Source organism: Melospiza melodia, chromosome 2, assembly GCF_035770615.1.
Source record: "Melospiza melodia melodia isolate bMelMel2 chromosome 2, bMelMel2.pri, whole genome shotgun sequence".
NCBI lineage: Eukaryota > Metazoa > Chordata > Aves > Passeriformes > Passerellidae > Melospiza > Melospiza melodia.
Genome location: NC_086195.1, coordinates 128,342,940 through 128,365,477, shown reverse-complemented (window position 1 = coordinate 128,365,477; position 22,538 = coordinate 128,342,940). Strand labels below are relative to the sequence as shown.

The window sequence follows — 22,538 nt, the reverse complement described above, 5'->3', positions numbered from 1 at the left end:
TCTGGTTTATCTGTTTCCAATTCCTTTAAATCCTTTGTATGAATTAAAACCCACTGAATTGTGCTGTGTGACAGACCAGTACCTACAGTGATCTGGGATGGAAATACTAATTAGATGTTTATTGATAAATTTAATTCCGGATTTGAAACCAGATAGAAAATAAACATAATAAGTTTCTTCAATACCTATCCCTTATTACCTTCAGGACCTGAAGGTCCTGAAGTTGTTGCCTTACATGGCAAGGATTGTCTATGAAGTGGTAGCTCTACATGAACCTTATGGAGCTTGGACAGGGTGGGGGAAAGATGTGATATGATATATTAGTTTCAGTTTTCAGAGGATGGAGACTTGAATTTGATTCTCCCATAGATGAAGAAATAATACTGGGGGAGAAACATGTGATACCTTCATATCAGCTTTCTTACTGTGAGACAGCCTGTGGAACTTTGATCTGTGCCTCAGTAGAGTGAGTTACTGTTTAGACCAAACAAGAGAAGAGGAGCCTGAAAAGAAAAATTGGAGACCTGTAGTCAGTCTGTGACATAGGGAACCCTTTACCTCTGTGGCAGCATGGATGTGTGATGGCCCAAGTAACAGTGACACATAGGTGTGTTCTGTCACACTGGATTCTTGGTGACTTAAGACAGCTAGAAAATTTTTTGAAGTGTTTTCTCCTTCCCAAGAGCAGGATTTCTTCTATTCCAGGGTTAGGCAGGAGGTGGTAATAATTTATTTATTGTATATTCTGGTGTCACAGAGAATTCTCACATCTTCTTGGGCATGTCTTCTGCCTCCAGTGAGAAGCTCAAGAGACAAAATAGTAAAAATATGCAGGTGGTGGAAATGAGGGCTGTAAACAGAAGCAGGATGTCTGTGACAGTCCTTATTCAACACCTATCCCATTTATCTACGTTGATAATTCATGATAGCGTCTTCTAACTCTTGTGTCATGGTTTATTTCTGCAATAACAGAGCTAAGTACACCATGGCTGCTGGGAAAAATTCCTTTCCCTTGTACATGCTTATAACACTGTGACCTGTGGCATGAGGTTAAGATTGTTACTGAAATGAGATGCTTAGCATGGCTGAGTGATCCTGCCTGCTGGAAATGAAACTGGGAGGCAGAGTCAGGAGTCATCTGCCCTGGAAATCCCGAGGGAGCAGGAGGAGTGGCTCTGTGAAATGAACCACTGCTTGGGAGTTTTAAGGTCCTGTGAAAGCACATAAAGCAAGTCTGGGGGAGTAAAAAGATTTTGATGAAAGGTATTTGTCTGAGAAGCTTATACTGTAAAAATGTATAAGAGAATGCTAATGCAATACACGATATTTTGTATTCCATTTTGACAGACTGAATATGTCTGATGTATCAGTGATGTGCAGTGCAAACTTTTAAAAATAGTTATATGATAATTCAGGTGTCATGAAAGATACCTAAAAAACTAGGTTTTTAATTATTTGGTTGAGAACAAATGGGTTTTGTTTTACTAACCTTAATACAAATAGAGCCACAGCTAGAATATTTTTTGCTTCTATTATGCTTTTTAGCTCCATGTCTCTCACTGTCATCACAGGATAAGTGCAGGCCAACAGGAAACGAGGATATTATTTACCACCTATGAATGCCAGTATGTCTTTACTAGTTAGATGTTTCTCTATTTTTATTCTCCAGTTCCTGAGTTCATGTGACAATGACAGAAATGCAACATGAATTTTTTAATTTTAACTAATTTTTTACCTAATCTAAATATTGACAAATTTGAGATTCATGACACTGAGTGCAAGGAAAGAGATAAAAAATAAATTTTTATATCAGTATGTGGACATAGGAAGTTATACTTAGAAAAATGTATTTTGAGCTGTCAATAAGCCAATTAGCTTGGCACATTTGTAGTAGTAGTCTAATAATTTGCTTAGTGTGTTTCCAGTAAATAAAACCTCACAGTAACAACTTTCCCAACCGCATAGAATAGCAATTATTAATTTTATTAAGATGCATTTTTATATTAAGTTTATATTAAATTTTGAAAACTACACTTTGAAATAATAGGAAAAGGAGCATTATTAACTTGGACAGCTGAAGACTATAACATTTCCAACTTTGTATTCAACCAAGAATAGTTTTTATTTATAGTAGTTTAGTGGAAATCACAGTCATCCACCAATTATTTTTTGTTTGCTACTCTAAAAATCTGTCAGTAAAGAGAAGAATCAGCACTTTCTGTGGAAAACTTTACTGAGGGCTTATAAGAAATTCCCTATGATTTTGGTATTTAGAGAGCTTTTTTTCTTCTAGTTATTCTGCAAACAGCAAAGAAAGCTATCCACCCTAAAAATCAGATGAAAGAAGATTATAAAGGTCAAAGTACCACATTTTCTCACCATATTGGCACAGCATGTGTGAAGCTTCAGACTCTGATACTACATTTTTTGAGAAGATTGCTGCAGGAACAGAGCAGAAAAACACCCCACACCAACAACCCTCCCAACCTCTTTATTTCTATGTATGAAATTATGGCAATATAGCCACTTTTCAATCCTGATGTAGCTTCTTGCTGCAAATAATCACATTTATTTATTTTTCTTGTTTCATATAAATTAATATACTGCATCATGCACAGTTTTTAAGTTATAAAACCAAACAGAAAATATTTTTAGATAATTCAATTAACACCTCAATCAAAATTGCAACAGCATAAACATGATTATTTGAAAGCAAGTGAAATCTGAGATGGAACTAATTCTAATTTGTTCTTAAACAAATGAAAATAATTAATTCAGCAAAAGCTTGGTTTGATTTGGAGCAAATGGAGAGTTGTCCTAATGCAAGTTTTTTACTATATTAAAGAAGAACACCACCAATTAAAGAAAAATGCTGTTTGTTTATTACAAGAGATACTTTCCATTTGTTTGCTTTTGAGCAGATGCCTTTAGTGAAAACAACAGCAACATAAGACCTACTAAGAGAGATCTGCAAGTTTTGGCTGCTGCACATCCCTTCAGCCAACAGCTGGGTCAGTGTGGTATCCTTGCAGAAACACAAATGCAAATAGCATGGCCGGAACTGGTTTTCATGCCAGTGCCATTCTTGTACATTGAAAGACAACAGTCCCTGACAACTTCCCCCCTTCTATAAGGTGATTCAGAGAGCCCTGACTTAGTCCACTTTAAATCTCTTTTTGATGTAAAGATAGGACCTGGCAAGGAATGTGGACAGGAGGGCACCACACACAGTGGAAGAGCACTTGGTCATTGATTACTATGCTTTTTATGCAGCTAGAATATGGACATTCATGTTGGAAGTGTACTTTACTCTCTTTCCTTTCATAGTGGATTTTAAAACAAAAAAGATCTTATTCTCAGAAAAAAAGAGATAAAACCTGAAAACTTTTCTTGTAAATGCTACTGTGAATATCTCTCATGCAATATGCCCTTTTAGAGGAGATTCAGAGCACACAGGCAGGAGATTTGGGCCATGCCACCTCAGGCTGGTGGATTCCTGCTGTGGTCCCATTCAGTGCAAATCCTGTTATGAAGTGTAACACATAAAATATATATGGGACCCTGTAAAGGCATCTACAGAAAATAGAGCAATGTATTAAGGTCATATTTGGAGAGTTAATTGATAGCTTTCAAATGTGATCTCTTTCCCGTAAAAGGAATCATAGCTTTCTCCTGTGAAAAATTTTGTAAATATTGACATCTGGACTAAGAAAAGAGGAAAGCAAGCATGTAGAAATTTCCTCTTTTTTTCTGTCTTTGTGAGAACAATAGTAATTTTGTTTGTAGGTAGCTTATTGTAGAAAGCTCTAAAAAATGTTCGAACAATATATTCCTTGCTCAACAATCATTTTATGTGAAAGGAGAGACATTTTATATTCAGATTGCACATGAACTGAACAACTTGTTTTTCAGTTGCTATACTTTCAACACAATTATTTGATTCTGTTAGCTGCAGTACTAATGTTAGTTGCAGAAGTGGCATGTGTAAATCATGTAGACATAGTTGTGAAAAGTAAGGCTTTTAAGGCAAACTAAATTATTTATTTCCTCTTAATCAGCAATGAATATATAGATTTATTTTGTCTTGGAGTGACATTTTTCTTTCTCGTGAGCAGTAATGTCAGAGTTGGAATAATAATTTCTGTTTAATTTTTACTTCAATTTCTTCAACATCTCTAAAACCCGTTTATGTTCATCCACTTATTTCTTCAGTACAGGTGCCTGAAGATATGTGTAGACTAGGAGTCCATCCTTTGATACTGCTTTTTTTCAGTTGGTCAAATGAGATCAAACTTTTCAATTTCCTCTTCTTCCTCTTCTTCCTCTTCCTCTTTTTTGAATTATCAACCATATTTCCCCATTTTAATTTAACCCAGAAAGGACATTGCTGCACGTGTTAACAATCAAATATTATAATGCTTATCTTCACTTCTGCTTCCATGCCCCTACAGCTGTCCTGTATATGGCCACAAGTGTAATTCTTGATGGTGGATGTGGAAGGTGACCTTAGAGACTGTTATAAACACTGGTGTCAGAAAAGCCATTAAACTGCTTTCATTTTCACTTGCCCATGAAGATCCAGCTCTCACTAGCAATCACCCTTGCTCTTCTAGCCACCCTTGCTCTTCTAGCCAGCCTTACCTAGGACATACCCAATAATTACCCTGCCAGTGCGAGGGAGAGAAGCCTTTCAGATGCCGCTGGTGTGGCTTTGCACGCCAGAAATTCTCCTGGGTTGGGTCTTCACTTTACTGAGGGTTTCTCTTTACGGAGCTTTACATTTGGAGATTCCTGAACTGAGTGAAGGAGCTGACCTGAGTGTCCAGAAACACAGAGCTGCTATGCCTGTGTTGTTGCTTTTGTGTGGCTGTCCAGTCAGAACACCAAACAAGGAATTTTGTGATCTTATCTATTAATCTCATCCATATATATTATTTTTGTCTTGGTACTCTGCCTAAATTTGTGCTGTATTAAATTCATTTTATTGCTCCATCTTCTCTTCATTTTTATGGTATATAACCTTTCTTTTTCCCTTTCACTCTTTAAATTTCTGTTAACTTTTCTCTCCTTAGTCACTGCTTAGCTAAGCTATGCATATTTAATTCTTTTCATCTTTCTTCATAAATCAGTCCCTCAGGCCTCAAAACTATTTGTGGTAGTTTCTTTTGAACTGCTCCAATTTGACTGTCTAGAATTGAATGCAATATTCCAGATAAGTTGCCTTTCTGCAGAATGGAGGAGGGCCAGTTTCCAATCCTCTTGCTCTTTGAAAACTGAGATGGCAGCCCCTTGATGTGCACAGAACAGTGACCAAAGGTCTACAAATTAGCTCTGCTGCAGAATTTTTGTTAGCTCCACTGTGTGGTAAACTACTTTTCCATCTGCTTTTACTTTACAGTAATCTCTTTAAATTATTAGATTGCATGTAGAACCATGGTTCACTTGGCATAGGATTTCCTTTCCTGTGTGCTTGCCAGTCCTTATGGCTGGGTCTGTGAACCACTGCTTTCTTTTTGACTTTTAACTCCCTATGATGTATGATACTCAATATCCCCTTTGTTTTGATTCACATCATGCTAAACTAGCTTTTATATATGCAGGTTTCTGCAAATTTTGATTTATGTGTTTTTCTCCTATGGTTTCTGTAATTCTTGTATGCTGGATGACTCTTGAGCCCTGGCATATTTGCTGACTAAAATAGTGATATCTGAGAATGTCTATGATAAAAGAATGGCCCCAGGTTTTGAAACAATCTGATTTTTTTTCTTTAATCAAGTAGTTGGTTGTTGCTGCTGTTGTTCAACTTTTTCAGTACCCTTGAGGTGTAGTGGCTGCAATTCTGGCTTCCTCTCACGGTGCACTAGTGTGTTAATTCGCTTTCCCAAATTTCAGATTTACAAGTATTAACAACAGTCTTAGTGTTTTTCACTGTCTACTTTGTTAAGTACCTGTGTAACAAAACTTTTATATTATACTGTGATGGCAGGAAGAATTTTCCTGTGCATCTCTTCCCAGGTGCACGTGCTTCCTTCTCTCTGTCCTATACCTGAAAGGGTGGGCTAGAGATGCATGCATTATTACATCTCCATTTAATGTACTGTAAGGAAATAACTATTATTGCCAAAACTTAATTGTCACTTCATAAATCTTGTGTTGCAGTCAAGTAAAGACAGCTTGGTCTGTGCAAGGCCTAGAAGAGTTATATTTTCTGGCGGACTTCTCATCTATTCCTTCTTATCTTTCTTTTTTGTCATTTGGCAAACCCAGTTCTTCTTTGTTCACATTCTACCTTCTGATTTAGAGCTTCTGGAGTTTTACAGCAATTTGGATTCTTCAAATATGACCAACTATTCTGATGCTATTTCCTCCCAGGCTTTGCAAGTGACAAGCATTAATTAGTATATTATTCTAACAAGTATACATTGCTTGCTTCTGAAAACGTCAAATAAAAAGTGACATAAATTCATACATCGAAAAGTTGTAGGAGTTAGTGCAAGCAACCATTTTATTTTCTCTTCTGAGTTGTCTATATATAGATATATATTAAAAATAAAAATGTGTTAGTGCAGTCAGTGTTAATCAGATGACTTTTGTTTTATGATTGCTTTAAACTCTCTCTTCAGATCCTGACATAGGGACTTGGACTATTTCTTAAAAAAAAAAAAAAATTAGCTGCTTTACCATTAAGCTCTGGGAAACACATAAGCATATTTTGCTTTGATCTTTCTAAGGAAACAAATTCTTTGTGATTATGTTACTTGTGTCTATGCATCTTGTCGGTTTTCTCCCCATGATAATTTCCAAATCCGTTACCCAGTTGCAGGAAAAATGTTTCAAAATCAGGTTAATCATGACATGATTTATTCAAACAAGTGAGTACTACATTGCCTAGTAGTGTTGTACATCTATTTCATTATGGTTGGAAATTATAGTGTGGCTTTTCTGCCACATGGGTGTCAGGTTTAGCTTACAAGCTGTTATCTTTTGTCACACAAGGTACCAAGTCAAGTCAAGTCTTGCAAGGAAATTTAAGCATGCTACAAATAAGTTTCTTCTTCTGCTGGTTTCAGGTGGGGTAGAGTTAATTTTCTTCACAGTGTTCTAGTACAGGGCTTTGTTTTGGATTTGTGCTGATAATATAGAGATGTTTTTGTTATTGCTGAGGAGGGCTAACAGAGCGAAGGGCTTTTCTGCTTTTCGTATAGCCACGGTGGGGAGGAAGTTGTTGGTGGATGGGAGGCTGGGAGGAGACACAGCCAGGATAGGCAGCCTCAATTGACAAGAGGAGTATTCCAGACCACAGGACCTCATGCTCATAATAGAAAGTAGGGAGGAAGAAGGAGGAAGGGAGTGCATTTGGAGTGATGGTGCTTGTCTTCCCAAGTAACCATTGCACATGAATGGGGTCCTGCTCTCCTGGAGATGCTGAACACCTGCCCAACCATGGGAAGCAGTGAATTAATTCCTTTTTGCTTAGCTTCTCTATGCAGCTTTAGCTTTTCCTGTTAAACTGTATTTCAACCCATGAGTTCTCTTTTACCCTGCCTGTTCTCTCCCCAGTCCTGCTGGCGGGGCAGTGACTGAGCTGCTGTGTGGGGTTTGGTGGCTGGAGTCAAACCGCAGTGTTTGGGTGAAAAGCAATGCCCTGCAGACTTAGCACCACTTACCTTGCTGCAAGCAAAAGATAAGGTGTTGGTGGGACAAGCTTCAGAGGGTGTGTCTACACTTCATAAACAATGAAAGATGTTGGAGTGCTGATGCTCTACAGCATTGTTATTTAGCTTGCTGGATCATTTTTGGAGAGTCCCTACTAGTTCTCTCTATGGCAAAGGCTATGGATGATATCTAGAGACTCCTCTCAAAAGGCAGGGCAGATGAAACAGCCCCAGATTGTGTGTTCTATCTCCTGTGCAATCGTTCATCTATTTCAAAAGGCTTTTATCCTCGAATCCTGTTCCCTGCCTACATATACCCTCCTACTACTTTCTAGAGCATATATAAACACCTTTGAGTTTATGTTGTAAAATACCTTTCTCCTATGTTGCAGTGCAGTCTTCTTTATAGACACTGTGAAATTTAGAAGCCACAAAAATAGGTAATTATATCTTAGAGCACAAGAGCTCAGTAAAATCAAAGGAGAACTAGGACAATATGCTGTGCTGTCTAGATGTGTTTCATTTTTTCTTCATGAACCTTCACTAGTGAACATGAGCTGATGTACAACATTTAACTGACAAGCTTTTTTTTTTTTTCCTTCTCATTTCTTTTTTTTTTTTTTTTGGTCAGGGAATACTTATATCCTAGGTTTTGTGACTGGTTGCTTAAAAACTTACTTAAATTCCAAAAGAGCTGTGTTTTGACCTATTGCCTGAATACTCATTATTTAAAGAGGTTACAATAAAGCCCTGAATTCACCTTGAGCACAGACTTTCATCTCCAAAAAGCCCACCTGAGATATTCTATGAGATGAATGGGTGAATGTGTTTTACTCAGATTGTGCAGTTTTTCTGGATGGAAACTCCTGTGCTCCAGAGCAGACAATGCTGTCTTAGTTTGTTTCACAAAAGGTTCTGATGTTTGCCGGAGAAATTACTTGGTTTTGCCAGAAATTGCTTTGGTTTGTGGGAATCCAGATTGCACCTTTGCCTCATCCTCCAAGGGAGTAGAGAAGGATAATGGCTGTAGAGAGAAGAAGGAGATAGCAGCTTTACCAAATAAACAGTATGAGCCTGACCAGATCATGTATGTTCATTTTGCTTGCATTCCTGTAGTTTCTGGATGTGATCTACAGATGAGGACTGCTGCTCTGGGGCAAACAGACTTTCTTTCAGACCATTCATACTTGTCAATTCCCTGTGCATCAAAACCAGACAAAAGAAAATGGTTTTTTTTGTTTTTCTAAAGAATGAGAAGAACCCCATACATATGTATTTGAAACCTGTGTTTTATTACACTGAAGGCTAATGTACAGGCAAGCAGTTTGGCTGCATTTTTGAATAAGCTGACAAACAGTTAATGAATTTTACCTAGAACATAAAATCTCCATATGTCACAGATTGCTACATGGCATAAATCACAAATGACAGTGCAGAGCCCTCTGTTATATTTAATTAGGTATTATTCAGACTCTCTTCTATCACTACAATGGCAAGATCCCAAACTGGTGGTTTCTTTGATTTAAATACAATAAATTTTTAGAAAATGCCAGTGTAACTTCACTGAATTGCTGATAGATAGATAATAGAGTCTATTAGGAAGCTTGTAGAGTTGATAAATAACATCTGATAAGTAACTTTTCCTTGGTATCAAGCTGGAAATTGATTGCAGTTCCTGCTTACCAGTCTAGTCACATCGAAAGGCTCTTGAAGAGCAGCGTACAGGAGTGGGATTTTATATGAGAGTGGCTGCTTGAATGTGCTCAGGATTGCTCTTCAGCAAAGACAGAATTGGGTGTTAAGCAGGAATTGAGGAAGCTTTGTATATCGTGTCATTTAAGAGCCCTAACTTTCTAATTACATCAAAAAGGAGCTCTGTGGAGCCAAGAATAGGAGAAGCACATCAGCTCCTTTACTGCAATGTAATTTATTCTCAGAGGACTTGGCATTAATTGAATTCTTTACATTCTTTACAAGGTAAATAGTTATACTGCTCCCTCATGATTATCTGCTTTTGGGGTGGGAAGGGAAACCAAAAAGAAGAAAAAGGATGAAGTCCATTGCTACAGTGAGCAGGTCTGTACTGACCTGATGGAGGGGTTTCAGCTGTGGAAGTCAGGCTGAGTGGTTGCAAGCACACGCTTCACTCACAGCTTAATAAATGTAATGGAGAGGCTGTTCAAATGGTAAGTAATTTTCCCTGTGGTGACCAAAGGATTTTCAAATCCAAGTATTTTGATGCTGATCTTAGTGTTTCAATCTGAGATGGATTTAATCTAAGCCAGCCTTTCCTGTGGCTGTTCTTAGCCACATTTCTTTTGGAAACTGTAAGATCAGTAGAAAATACATAATAACTTTTGATTTCTGAAGAGAGCACCTGTAAAATGCATTGATCTACAGTTCAGACACAATGACTTCAGTTATGCTTTAGTATTTATATCACTGATTTCATATCAAATTCATCTCAGCTTCATAAAAACTCATAAATTGTTATTTCTAATTCAACATAATAAATCTAAATAATATGCTTTGTTGGTAGAAGGAAAAAAGTCTTCTGTATAATAATGTCATTATGTGTAACAGCAAAGTGCGTTACTGAATGGGCCAGTGCCTAAATTTCTGGTCTGACTTCTGTAGCAAACATGGAGTGCACATTAATGTAGCTTTTTGAACTGGATGAAGCTGCACCAATTTACACCATCGTGTGATTTACACCATACATGTATCTGAATGTGTAAGTGCCAAAGCACTTGCTGCTCCTTGCATGCCTTTCCCACATATCTTTGTTGATACTGTGGTTATGGTTAGACAACCAGCTTCAAAAGTGTTGTACAATGGTACTCTCTTTATGAAAAAAGGCCTTTTTAAATTTGTTGAATGAATGCTAATCTATTTAAACGTTTATTGAAGTTGTTGAAATTTTGATATATTTTTATCTTTCTGCAATCCAGGACAATTTCAGTTATCTAAATTAGAATGCAGGCGTTCAATTGCAGTTGTGAAAATGGTCTGATATCATATCTTTAGCAAGAATAGACCAAGATAGTGGCTAAGTGTCAGAGGACCCAAACTAAACACAGTATATATTTTGGAGGGTTTTTTTACTCTTTTTCCTTTAGTGACATTAAACTGCTTAAAGACTATTGTTTTGGCTGCAGTATACATTCTCAGAATCTCAGATTACCATTTTTCCAGCTATATAAACCCTCTATATTTTGTTTCAAAGCTATAAGGGCTGGGGTTTTTCAAATACCCAGAACTTTAATTATTCATTGTTTAAAATATTGTAAAAATCAGCATGTTTGCATAAATAAAGATAAGCATGTCTCTTATTATTTCGAAATTTGTAATTTTAAGCATTATGCACCCTTAGTCCATGTCACCATATTTGAGAGGCTTGCTGCATTAAGCAATGTCAATGTTTGATTGCGTGCTTGCCTTTAATGAAAAGTCACATACAATGTCAAAATGCGTCTGAGCAGAAAGGTGAGCCTGTGTGTGCATGTATGTAGGCATTCAGCTTTACTTTCTGGAAATGCCTCCTGACCTGTGACATAATCACAAACCCCCAGGGACATAATCACCCCCCTGTAATTTGAATTACCACCTGAGGTGCATTTTTTAGGATGACTAGTCTCCTAATTTAAATGCCAGATCAAGTGACTAAAGGTGATAGACAAAAAACCCATAAGAAGCAGTAGAAGGGAAAGCTATATCAATATGGTTTCTGTAAAGAGATATGGCAAAAAATTTCCCTGTATACTGTAAAGTGACTTGAGCTCAAATCACCTTCAGAAGATGGAATAATATTTCTGTAACAGTACCCATTCTTCCTCTCTGTTTACATCCCATCACCCTTCCTTTGCTCTTCATTTTGTTCAGGAGCTGATGCTTTTAATGTCACAAAATATTCCTTCTCTCATCTTCGCAGTGAGAACCAGTGACAATTCAAAGCAAACTGTTCCTCTTTACTCAGAAATCTCTTGTTTGTACAGTCAGGATCAAAACTGTAATTTGTCTTGTGATGCAGATGTCATACTCTCCAGTTGTGAGTAAATTGCTACAATTTTATGAAGCTGTTGTTTTAAAGTAGTGATTCTTCTCTTTCTTGTGGTTCATGGTGGTCCCAGTCAATGAAGCAGCTCTATGCTAGCAAGCATCATTGAAACTTTTTTTTTCTGTTGGTTACAGTGGTAATGATTTCCTTTGTCCTGTACTAATTAGTAATCAATGTAACATGGTAAAAGTTTCTCTGGTTTTGATATTTCAGTGTTTTTTAGAGGTTTCTATATTGTGTGCTTATACAGAAGATGCAGACCTTAAAACTATATGCATACTGACAATCACGTTTAATCTAGTAATTTTTGTCGAGAACATCCCATTAAATAAATAATAAACCAGTAAACCTTGCCAGCTTTTTCGTGGGTGACACTGCCAAGGTATTCTCCAGTGCAGTCTGCCATGACCATCACAGTGGCCTGATTGAATCCCTGCACATTAGTGTAATTTGTCATGCACTGAGCCAAGAACTGCATGAAATAATCTTCAAATCTGATATATTATGTAATGAGATACAAACTCTTAAGCAAATATATTCAGAAGGCAACCTTTTTCCCTACCCACAAATCTTTACCATACTGCCTCCTGACTAGCACACTCAAACCAGCTCTGTTTGGGGTCACGTTTTCCATCTATCTTCTGCTGTTGAATAATGGTCATACAGTGTTCTTGTACCAAATCAGTATGGCAGTTTGTGCCAGTCCTCCCATATTTGGGGAAGGAAAGGATGGACAGACTTGCTGCATGTTACCTTTTTAGGAGGCTCTAATTGCCTTTTTTTTTTTTTTTTTTTTTTTTTTTGAGTCTGACTGTGGTTGAGGTGTCATTCTCTAAGCAGTAACTGTTTACATCCACCTAATAAGGTTGTGGATTTTAGCAGCTATTTTTTCCTGTAAGGTTTCTTTGCAGGTGAAGCTGTTGCTGGTGTTGGCAATGCTCACTTAGGACAGAGTAGTTGGCACACTTCAAAGGGAGAGCTTAATCCTGGGGATTGGCTTGCTAGAAACTTTGGGCAGTTCAAGAGGGGAAGTGATATTTTCACACCTGAGGCAGACTAACCCTGTACCTTGGTACAGCCTGGGAACTGACTGACTCGAGCTGCAGTCCTGCTGAAGAATGTGCTGGGTTACAATGGACGCAGAGCTGAATGGAAGCCAGCTGTATGTGCTGATGATAAATCAGACAAAGCACACAGGGGCTATGTTCAGACGTGTTTGGTCACCAGACAAGGAACTTATTGTCTGCTGCTACTTGGGGCTACTGAAACTGCGCCTGCAAATACGTGGTGTTGGTGCCACCAGTCTAAGATGGACACTGAGGCAATAGAATGAGAGCAATGGGAGGCAACCAGGATTGCTAGCAGAAGTGAAAAAGCTGAAACCTTCTCAATAGTGACAATTAGTAACAAGGGATAATGGCCACCAAAAGAACTCAAGGCATTTTTAATAGAAGCCAGTGAAGCAACTTAAACAGTTTACCCAGACAATTTGTAGAATCTGTTAACAGAGGTTTTCAAGACTGGTAGACAAGACAAAGTTATTTGATGCAGTGTTAGTGAATTACCCCATGCTTCATGGGTATTAAGCCATCCACAGAATTTTCTCCAGAAGCATGTCTATAATTATCCTGTGTTTGAGGTGAGCTCTCTTGAGGTGTGAAGGAAGCTCTGCCTCTTGTGCCATCATCGGTTCCTCTGCTGAGTGGGACGACAGAGGAGAGCTCTGCCTGGTTCTAAAACTGGATGCTGGACTCAATGGTGCATTCCTTAGAGATGAGCACCTGAAAGATTGATTCAGGCAGTTTGCCTTGTCTGCATTTATACTGTGTTTCCTAATCTAGGCTTAATCTAATGAGGTTGCTGACCTGCAGCTGTTACATCCACAGTCAGATACTGATCTCATCTGGGATGTATCAGGTTCCAGATGAGCTGAGGAAAGAAATTTCATCTTCAATTCATTAATTTTTAGCTGAGACAAGTGACCAAATGGATCAAGAGTCCTTTCCTCACTTGGCCTGGACTGCTTTGACTCTGGCCACACACCGTGAACTGCTATGTGAGGCCAATTGTGGTAGTCAAGCACTGTTCCTCATAGGGCAAGTAGACAAAGACTCATACAAGCTGAAAGTCATTCCAATGGAGAGGCAGAGGACACTAAGCCAGGAACATCCTTCCTGAGACTGGAATCTGCCTGTGAGACAGCATCTTTGTTGTGCTGTGCTTGATCAAGACACTGAGCTGATTTTTTTGATTTCTTGCCTTGGAAGAGGAGAGCAGTGTGATGGCAAAGATGTCCTACAGCTTGCATCAGTCTCAGTTGCAATATGGCAGCAAACACTACGAGTTCCTCCTAAGAACAGAGACTGCCCATGAGCTAAGATGGGGAAAAGCAAAGATGCCATTAAAGTCTGGTTAGCAAGCAGTGCAGATTTACAGCCATGACTAAGACAGTAGCCACAATTCTCAGCCTCGGGTGAGTTTTCAGTATGTAAACAGCAAGTTAAGTTGCAGCCTGTTGGAGCTCAAGTGCGTGGCTGCTCCTTCTTCCCTTCTTGAAGGAAAAGGAATGAGCAGAGCAGGGGTGGGCTCCCAGCTGCAGGCAAACACAGTTTAACACAATGAGCTGGTTTTCCCTCTGTGGCTATGAGCCTTCCTGGCAGGCATTGTAGTCACATTTAGAAGTGTTAGGGTATAGATAGACAAATGTCTCTGTCTGTGGCAGAAACAAAAGGCCTGTGTAGGCTAAAGGCTTTTAATATACATATTTATATATATTTTATATACAGCAGAACAATTCTGATAGCAAAGATTTGAAGTTCGCTTATTCTGCAGTCCTATCATGAGAAAAAGATACAGTTGAAAACTACCTCAGGCTGAGGAGAATGGTCTGAATGTAGCTCTTCTATGGGATTGAATGCTCTGGACACTGGGATTGAACCCAGGAATAAAGTTACATCTTCTGCAGCTTTACAGAGTTACCCATTCATTTCGTTGTGTCTTCCAACAAGGAAATTAAAGAAATGAAACATATAATTTTTGCTATGGAATTAAACATATAATTTAAGGTCAAGTGGAAAATTTTGTTTTATACAGCAGAAGTTATTTGCTTTGACATGCAAGAAGAAAGGGTGTGTGTTTTGCCTTAATGCAAGCCAATACGTGTTTCCAGTTTTTAGTTTGACAACTTGTTTTCTTCTAACTAGAAGGGTATGTTAAGAAAGGAACGGAAATTATAGGGAGAGAGTAGCCTATGTTAAAAATAATTGACTGAAATTGACCTGTAGTATTGTATTCTGTGTCTGCTTCTATCATAGTGTTTGCTAACAAGACACTCTCTGGGCACTTATTGGATTAATGTATGTTCTTCAGTTTTGAGAAGTCTGGTTTGAGACCATGATTGCAATTTATAGTTGTAAATTTATAAATTTATAAAATATGTAATATTTTATATAAAATATAATATTTGTATTATCTGTAATTTATGAAATAATATAACAAATAATTTAGCAAATAAAGATATAATTTTATAAATAAAATTTATAAAATTATTGGCATGCAGACCTCAGATTACAATTTTATATTTTATTATGGAATTGTGATACATTATAGTTTATAGACTACTATGGCTTTAAAGCAAACCAAAACATTTTAAAAAAAGAACTTTAAAAAGAAAATCACTTCCTTGATAGAGAATGCAGATAAGGATACTCTGTTGTCTCTTTTTAAAATGAAAATAAATAAATATTTGTGATGCTTTTATGTGCTGTGATGACATGAGCTTTACAAAATCCTGTCAGGAGATTGTTAATTGTGGCTTCAGAGCAGGGTTTGAGTGGAATTCAATAGATTAAACGCATGTCAAACCACAAGGAGAAAACAAAGTGGTCATTCAGTCAGCAGTACTCAGGCATGCCCTCAGTGAGGGAGGAATCCTTTGATGATGTGACTATACAAAACAGGTAGAAAAAACCTGTTTCTTATGTTGCAGAGTAAGGCTAATTTGGTAGTTCTTAACTACCCAAGGTGAATTGTGTCCACATTTCCTTCAAGAGGTCTTGCTTCAAACTGTGGAGAGAAAACCTGCCCCATGGGGGCTGCCGTCAGCCCTTAGAAATTACAAATTTGAGCCCCTAGGCCCCATATGAAGGAAATTCATAAAGTAGAACACGAGAATCAGAAGTGATGGGGTGGTCTGTAGTCACCACATCAAATCAACTTAGTGAGGGATGGTGGGCATGTTGTTGATGGATGTGAATTCACACTGAAGGAGTTTGGCAATAAAATTATCCCACAATCCATTGCCCTCCTTTTGTAACATAACAGCAAAAGTAAGTAGCAGCACTCAATTCTCCTATGGTCTTCAGTCTTTGCTCTCAGTGGAAAAGGGAAAAAAAAAACAGTGAGAAAAACAGTGTTATTGCAATGTCAGCAAAAATTCCATATTTAATGGTAAAACTGAAAAAGGAATCTGACTTAAAGGAAGTGCTGTGAATGTTAGGAATAACTGATTCAAAGACACATTTGTGATTGTTTCTTCATGAAGATTTTAGTATCTGATGGTTTAATTAGAAGGATCAATTTTGATGTCTCTATACAATCAAAAAATTTTAAAAATTAGAAAAAAGTTTTACACAGGGTTAGAATCTGAAGTGACTGATGTTTTTAAGAGATAGTTACCTGAGTGCCCATTGCATGCTAGTGAACTCATTTAAATTATGATACGATGTTTTTTCTTCTCACTGAATACAGAAATTTGCCAACCTAAAGCAAGATGAAAATGAATAAAAAAGAGACACGGGCATCAAACTAGAATTAATCTTCTTAGTAGTTTCTTGTTTGTAAGCAAATGCTAGCCACTTGAATTGTACTGAAATATTTAGGTATTTTGCCCATCTCACAAGTGAACTTTCAGACTTCTTTCTGTTCACATTTGTTCACATGGCCTGAGCCAGCTTTTAAAAAAATGCATCAGTGATTTAAAGGAATGAGTTATGTGTTGTTTTCAAAAAGTAAATGATGATGACATAGACTCTCTGTGGTCAGTCTCAGTTGAGCAGGAGGAGCTTACGTGATGGACTTGCACACGGTTAGATCAACAAGATAATTGGTGGAGGTTTCGTGGCACATTTGAAAGCAAGATCTAAAGTTGCTTGTGTTTAATTCCTTGCAGGCTGTTTCCAGCTATGTAATGTTTTTCGGACCCATGAGATGGAAATTGAGCAGTGCTTGCTGGAGTCCCTCCCCCTGGGCCAGCGGCAGCGGCTGGTCAAGCGCATGCGCTGTGACCAAATCAAGGCGTACTACGAGCGGGAAAAAGCATTCCAGAAACGGGAGGGCCACGGGAAGAAGCTGAAGCATGGAAAGAATCAACGAGTTTGCTTTAGTCTTGCTGATATGATACAGGATGCAATCATACGCCACGATGATAAAGAAGGTACGTATTAACATTATACGATATTTTCTTTTGTACGGTAAAAGTTTCAGAGAAAAAGCTTTCTTGTCCTGCTCGTCTGTCTCTAAGTACAATACAAAATACTAATCATAAAGGGATTGTCTCAGTGGAATATGCAGGCATGTATTGCATACAACACGTAACTTATCAATGAAATAAATAATGTGTGGAGAGTAAACCTTCAGAAACCTAATGAATTCATTTTGAGATTAATATAAACTAATATGTTTCAAAACAAGTAAGGACTATGAATCTATGATTATGCCTGGCCTCTTACATACCTACATGAGCCATAGAATTTAACACAAGTTACTTTGAAAATTAGGCTCTCATTTTTAGCCAAAATTTGGAGTAAGGGATGCTACTGTTAGTGACATTGATGTGTCTAGAGCAAGAAAATGGTGTTGACCCATAGTCACACTAGATAGAAGGTCATCTTTCTGTTTGTGAAATTATGTTTATGTCCTTTTGAATTATGTAACCATACTTTAGTGCTCTGTTTTTAGTTTCTTGGCGTTGTGTGAATCCCTGGTGCAACTGATAGTAACCCGAGGAATTTGTAATTTACTCCTCAGAAGTGAACCAAACCTTGCAATAAGAATCTCCCAACTTTCAGAAGTCCCCAGAAATTCCCATACTGTTGTGTGGTCAGGAGGGATGTAAGAAAAGAACTGATGCAATGTGTTGACAACTCCATTGCAAACAGAGTTTAAGTCAGTTCTTTGTAATCACATTAGTGTAAAAAGGGGAGACTCTGAGACAGACACACATCATGCAATGAACTTGGCAAGATTCTCCTAGTTTCTATCAGTTTGATTAGCTATGCCTTTTTTACTTACTCCTGAATCTTAATTTTATTGTCCATTTGCTCCATCATTGCTTATCACTCAAGTGTAGTCCTATACATTTAAATCTTTAGAAGAAATTAATCAAAAAGCTCTACTTTTAAAGTGAATGTTGAGGACATAATTTATAACTATATAATACCTAAAATTCAAAACTTTTCATTCCTCTCTCCTGCTTCTTCCTAGCAGGAATTATAAACAAAGATTTTCCTCCATGTTCCCATAGCTAGCTTTCTTTAAAAACCAAGCAGAACACTAGATATGACTCTTAACATTCTGTAAAATTCAGTTCCTTGAGGCTGTTCTTGACATTCACACTGAAGAAATGTAGGTTGCTTATTGCAGTGGTGGAAGGTCATCAGCAGTGTTTTGTGTTACCTATACTTGGCCTTGAGCTGCACCTGAATGAAAACATAAAGTTCAGCAGCTGCTGAGACTGAATAACCTAAGCAGAAAGGGAGGATATCTCAGGCAGAGGGAAGTAAAGTGGAGGAAAACCAGGAATGTTGTCCTGCTCTTGAAACAGATAAAACAGGTCCCAGAAGCAAGGAGATCAAATAGCCCACAGATAATATAGTCTTGAATTTGTTGCCTGTGGTTCTTTCCCAGGACTATGAAAATGTGTGATTGTTGTCTTTAGGCAGCTTGGGGACCTGCTGTTTGTGCCTCTCTGTTGTGTTTTTAGCCAAATGTTCCCAGAGCCTGTTTGCTTTGGGGTGAAAAATGTTATATTAAGAATTATTATCATAAAATAACCCCAAACCAGAACAACAACAACCAAGTGTATACTCACAGACATGGCAGATGTTTTCCTACTATTGTTGTTGAGTGAAACATGCAACCATGACTCTTCAGTGAATATACCTACATTAGAATCTCTATTCAAATTAGACATATTCTTTTGTAATAATGCCACATCCATTTACTGTATTTGGTGGTCTTTTGTGGAGCATGTAACATAGATTCTTTTTAGGCAAAGCTGTACTGGAGGATGTGGTCTGGAAGTACAGCTAGTGCCCCAAAACAGCAATGAGCTTTGAATTTGTAAGGCTCAGCTAGACAGTGCCTGGAATAATCCCATGGAAGTAATGGGATATAGCTGGGGAAGTTGGGCTTTTACTACAACCTTTTTCTCTTCTCTATTTAATCACATTTTGCAATGTACTCAGCAATCAACAGCATTGAGTAGGTGTAAAAGACAGCTAAGAAAGGTGTTTTGCAGTTCTGTGAATGAAATGCAAAAACAAAGTCATTTAGAAAATGGAAAGAGGGCACAGCAAGGGGATAGAAGTAGTTGTCCAAGTGAAGTCCAGGGGTTCAGTTTTTCTGAAGTATCATAAATTATATAGACTGGACAGCACGTTTTGAAGTGGTGAGTTGTAGTTCTGGTTTTGTACATGAGATAAATTGGATACCATTAATATATATAGAAAGATGAATTTTTGATGTGGCTGGTGCAGAGACATTTCACAATTGAGTCTGGTCAGAATTTCACTTTTAAAATTCATTGTCTTTGTTATTCATGAAAAATCTTCTCCAAAATTACTATACCAGCTGCTACTGAGCACAAAAGCCATTTCTGTTACTGCATGCTAACAGGAGTGACCATTAGTTTGCTCTAAAATTAATTTTAGAATTGACTTTGAGAAATTTTTACTAGTGACCTGCTTTGTATCAAATTTATAAATGAAATATATGCCCATTTGCTTTTTCAATAAGTTAAAAATTACTGAAATTATGTGTCTTTGCTCTTTTTTATTATTTTAATTATTATTAGTAACTGTTCTTTAGTATTTTATCTGACTCGGGGAGATTGAAGGTGAATCCTCATTCTCTGTCTCCTTGCAGCACCCTGTAGTTTCTCTCTTTTAAAGCAATATGTTTTTACTGCTGTTGATGGGCCACATCCACCCACCCTACTAGCAGTGAGAACTTTGGGAGATTCTGCAACTATTATTCTCAGTCTTGAGATGTATAGAAGCAGAAGCTGATGAATAAGAGAGTGCACTGTTTTTTGACACTGAATTTGTACATCTTTACCGCTGGCAAGGGAATACCTCTTGTTAATTTCTCTTTAAATACTATATACTTTTCTTCAGTGAGTTATTAAATCCCTAATGAAAATGGACAGCAGGCAATTTGTCTTCCTGGCATCAGTCATATAAATGTTCTGCAAAATGGGAGAGGTAGCCAAGGAGACTTCTGCAGCCCATTCCTTCCCATTGCAAACTAGGCTTGCTCGCACCTACATGTGGCATCACCATGTGGACTCAGATCTTTTCTAGTACACACACAAACCACACATAGGTATGTGCTGAGCCTGCTCATCAGCTGAGACCCATCTACAAACGATTAGAAAATGAACCCAGCACTCAGGAAATAAACTGAGCCAGTCTCAGTCTGAGTTTCTGCTTCAAATTCAAGGTAGGCAAATGGGTCCTTAGCATTTGGGCCTCTTGAGGATAAAGGGTGTGCTTCCTTCCTGAGGCAAAGGTGCAGTTATTGGCACTGACAGCACTGAGAATCAGTGGCTGCTTTGAAAGATGAGCTTTTTGGAACGTGAGCTGATAGATAATCTTGCTACAATGAAAACAGTAGCTGAAAGTGGACATGAGAGTCCTGTACCTGAAATCTAACAGGGGAAACTAAAGGACTGGCTTTAGTTTCTGTCACCTTTTGGTATATTCTGTAACCCACCTTCTCAGTCATCCTGCAGAATTACGCAAAATCTAGGACTGTCAGACAGTCTTTGTATGCAGTAAGTATCTTTTGTTGTAAAACCTCTCAGTTGTGGTGCAGGCATGATGTGTACCATGAAGTCTGCCGGGCTGGCAGGTGGTGCTGGGTCGGGGTACAAAGTGCAGAGAGCCATCAAATTCAGCCTGGAGACAAAAGAGGTACTCCTGTGAAAATCAGCATTACAAAAGGGAAATGCAGATTCTCAAAACCTATTTAAAGCCCATTTCATCCTTCTGATGAGCAATATGCTGATTCTGTGACAGCATTGTGATTCTGAATAGCAGCAATACCAGGGTGAGTGCGTGTTAGCATAATGCTGAGTCTCTAGTAATGATTCTTTGTCCTTTTGTAGCGACTCCATTTTAGTCAGTCTTTCTCAATTCTCCCAGAGCTTCTCCCTAACCCTACAGAGTTGCAGGTGTGATTTGGCTTTAGAGATAGAACGCTGGGATATGGTGGCTGGGACAGCCTTACTCTCCCTTCTCTCACCAGGGTAGGTCAGGAAAAGGTGATTTAAAAAGAAGATGATACCAATATCCGACTTTTCCTGCAGTGTTCACTGCCAAGGCAGGTCTCCCGAGGCTGGGTCCTAGCCCCAGCTGATTGACTGCCCAGCTGTTTCATAGTGTAGGAAAGAAAACAGAAGTCCTATCTCACTTCCTCTGATGCCCGTATCTCTAGCTGTGTGAAAGATGTAATATTATTGTGAGATTGGTAGTATCATGATATTTGAAAGGGCTGGAATAATCAATATATTGGAAGGGTTTAGTGCCATTAGTTATTTCAGTGAGCACTGTATAATGTACCATGTTATGATAAATTTCAGTTATATTATTTAAAAGGGTGTGTAAGTGAGCATAAAAGGGGGTACAGTTGGGGCGGGTGCTGAGCTGTAATTTACATCTGAAGAACTTTGGGCTATAAAGAGGGCTCTGGGGAGGGGAAACAATCTATTCTGAAGAAGAGTGTATCTTTAATTTAAGGTGGCAGATGAGTTGCCGATTAACTTTCGTTAGGAGAATGTGTCAGAGGTGTTATAATAATCCTTCTTCTTCATGAAAAAAAGACAAATAATCTGAAACAGAAAACAGAGGCTGAAACTGAGCAGAAATAAACCAATTTTATATTATTTCCCTGCATTCTTTTCAAATCTTCTAACCAACTTCTTATTTTTGCATTCTACTGCATGAGGCTTAGTTATGCTTTAATGTCCTTTTTCCAGTAGAAACAGCTTGGTTGGTTACATACAAGATGTTCTGTAAAACAGTGGATTGCACTGATTGTGTCTGGCAAACACCTCGGGGCAAACTTACTGATCCTCAACAACCAGTTTTAACATTGCCAGCAGTCTTTTTGAGAAGCTGGAAGAGGCAGGATGTGGGCAGTAGTGACAGGCTGGTGAGAGCGTTTGGTATATTTCCATTTCCATTGTGTGAAACCTGTTGTCAGGCAACAGTGTGTAACATAAACTCTTCTTGGCGAGCACCTTTGTAACTAAGAAGAATGGGAGCATATTCAGGTGGCCTGTCTGCTCTTGGGATTCTGACTTTCAGACTACCTTTTTAGATGTTTGATGACACCTCCTTTTGTCATACTGATTTCAGGCAGCTTTTCTGATTTTTATGTATTGCATGTTAAGGGATGAATGGTGAGAAAGCAAGGCTCCAAGCATGGCAATGCCTGGGTTTTAAAATTCACCAAACCCTTGGATAAAGAGTGCATTTTTGTGTGCCAGGAATCTTTGCTACTAGAAGAGACTGAAAGATAAAAATATATGTTTACTAAAGACA

The 22,538-nt window shown here is 38.1% G+C and overlaps 1 protein-coding gene across 3 annotated transcripts in view; it reads left to right on the top strand.

The window, feature by feature from the left end:
- The window catches only part of MYO16 (myosin XVI), a 357,379-nt gene that overhangs the window by 77,396 nt on the left and 257,445 nt on the right, over positions 1 to 22,538 (top strand). For all 3 annotated transcript variants that reach the window (XM_063149977.1, XM_063149978.1, XM_063149976.1), the window contains exon 2: positions 16,883 to 17,146. In XM_063149977.1, coding sequence (XP_063006047.1) covers positions 16,921 to 17,146 — 226 coding nt within the window. In that variant the 5' untranslated portion in view covers positions 16,883 to 16,920. The remainder of the gene's footprint in view (positions 1 to 16,882; positions 17,147 to 22,538) is intronic.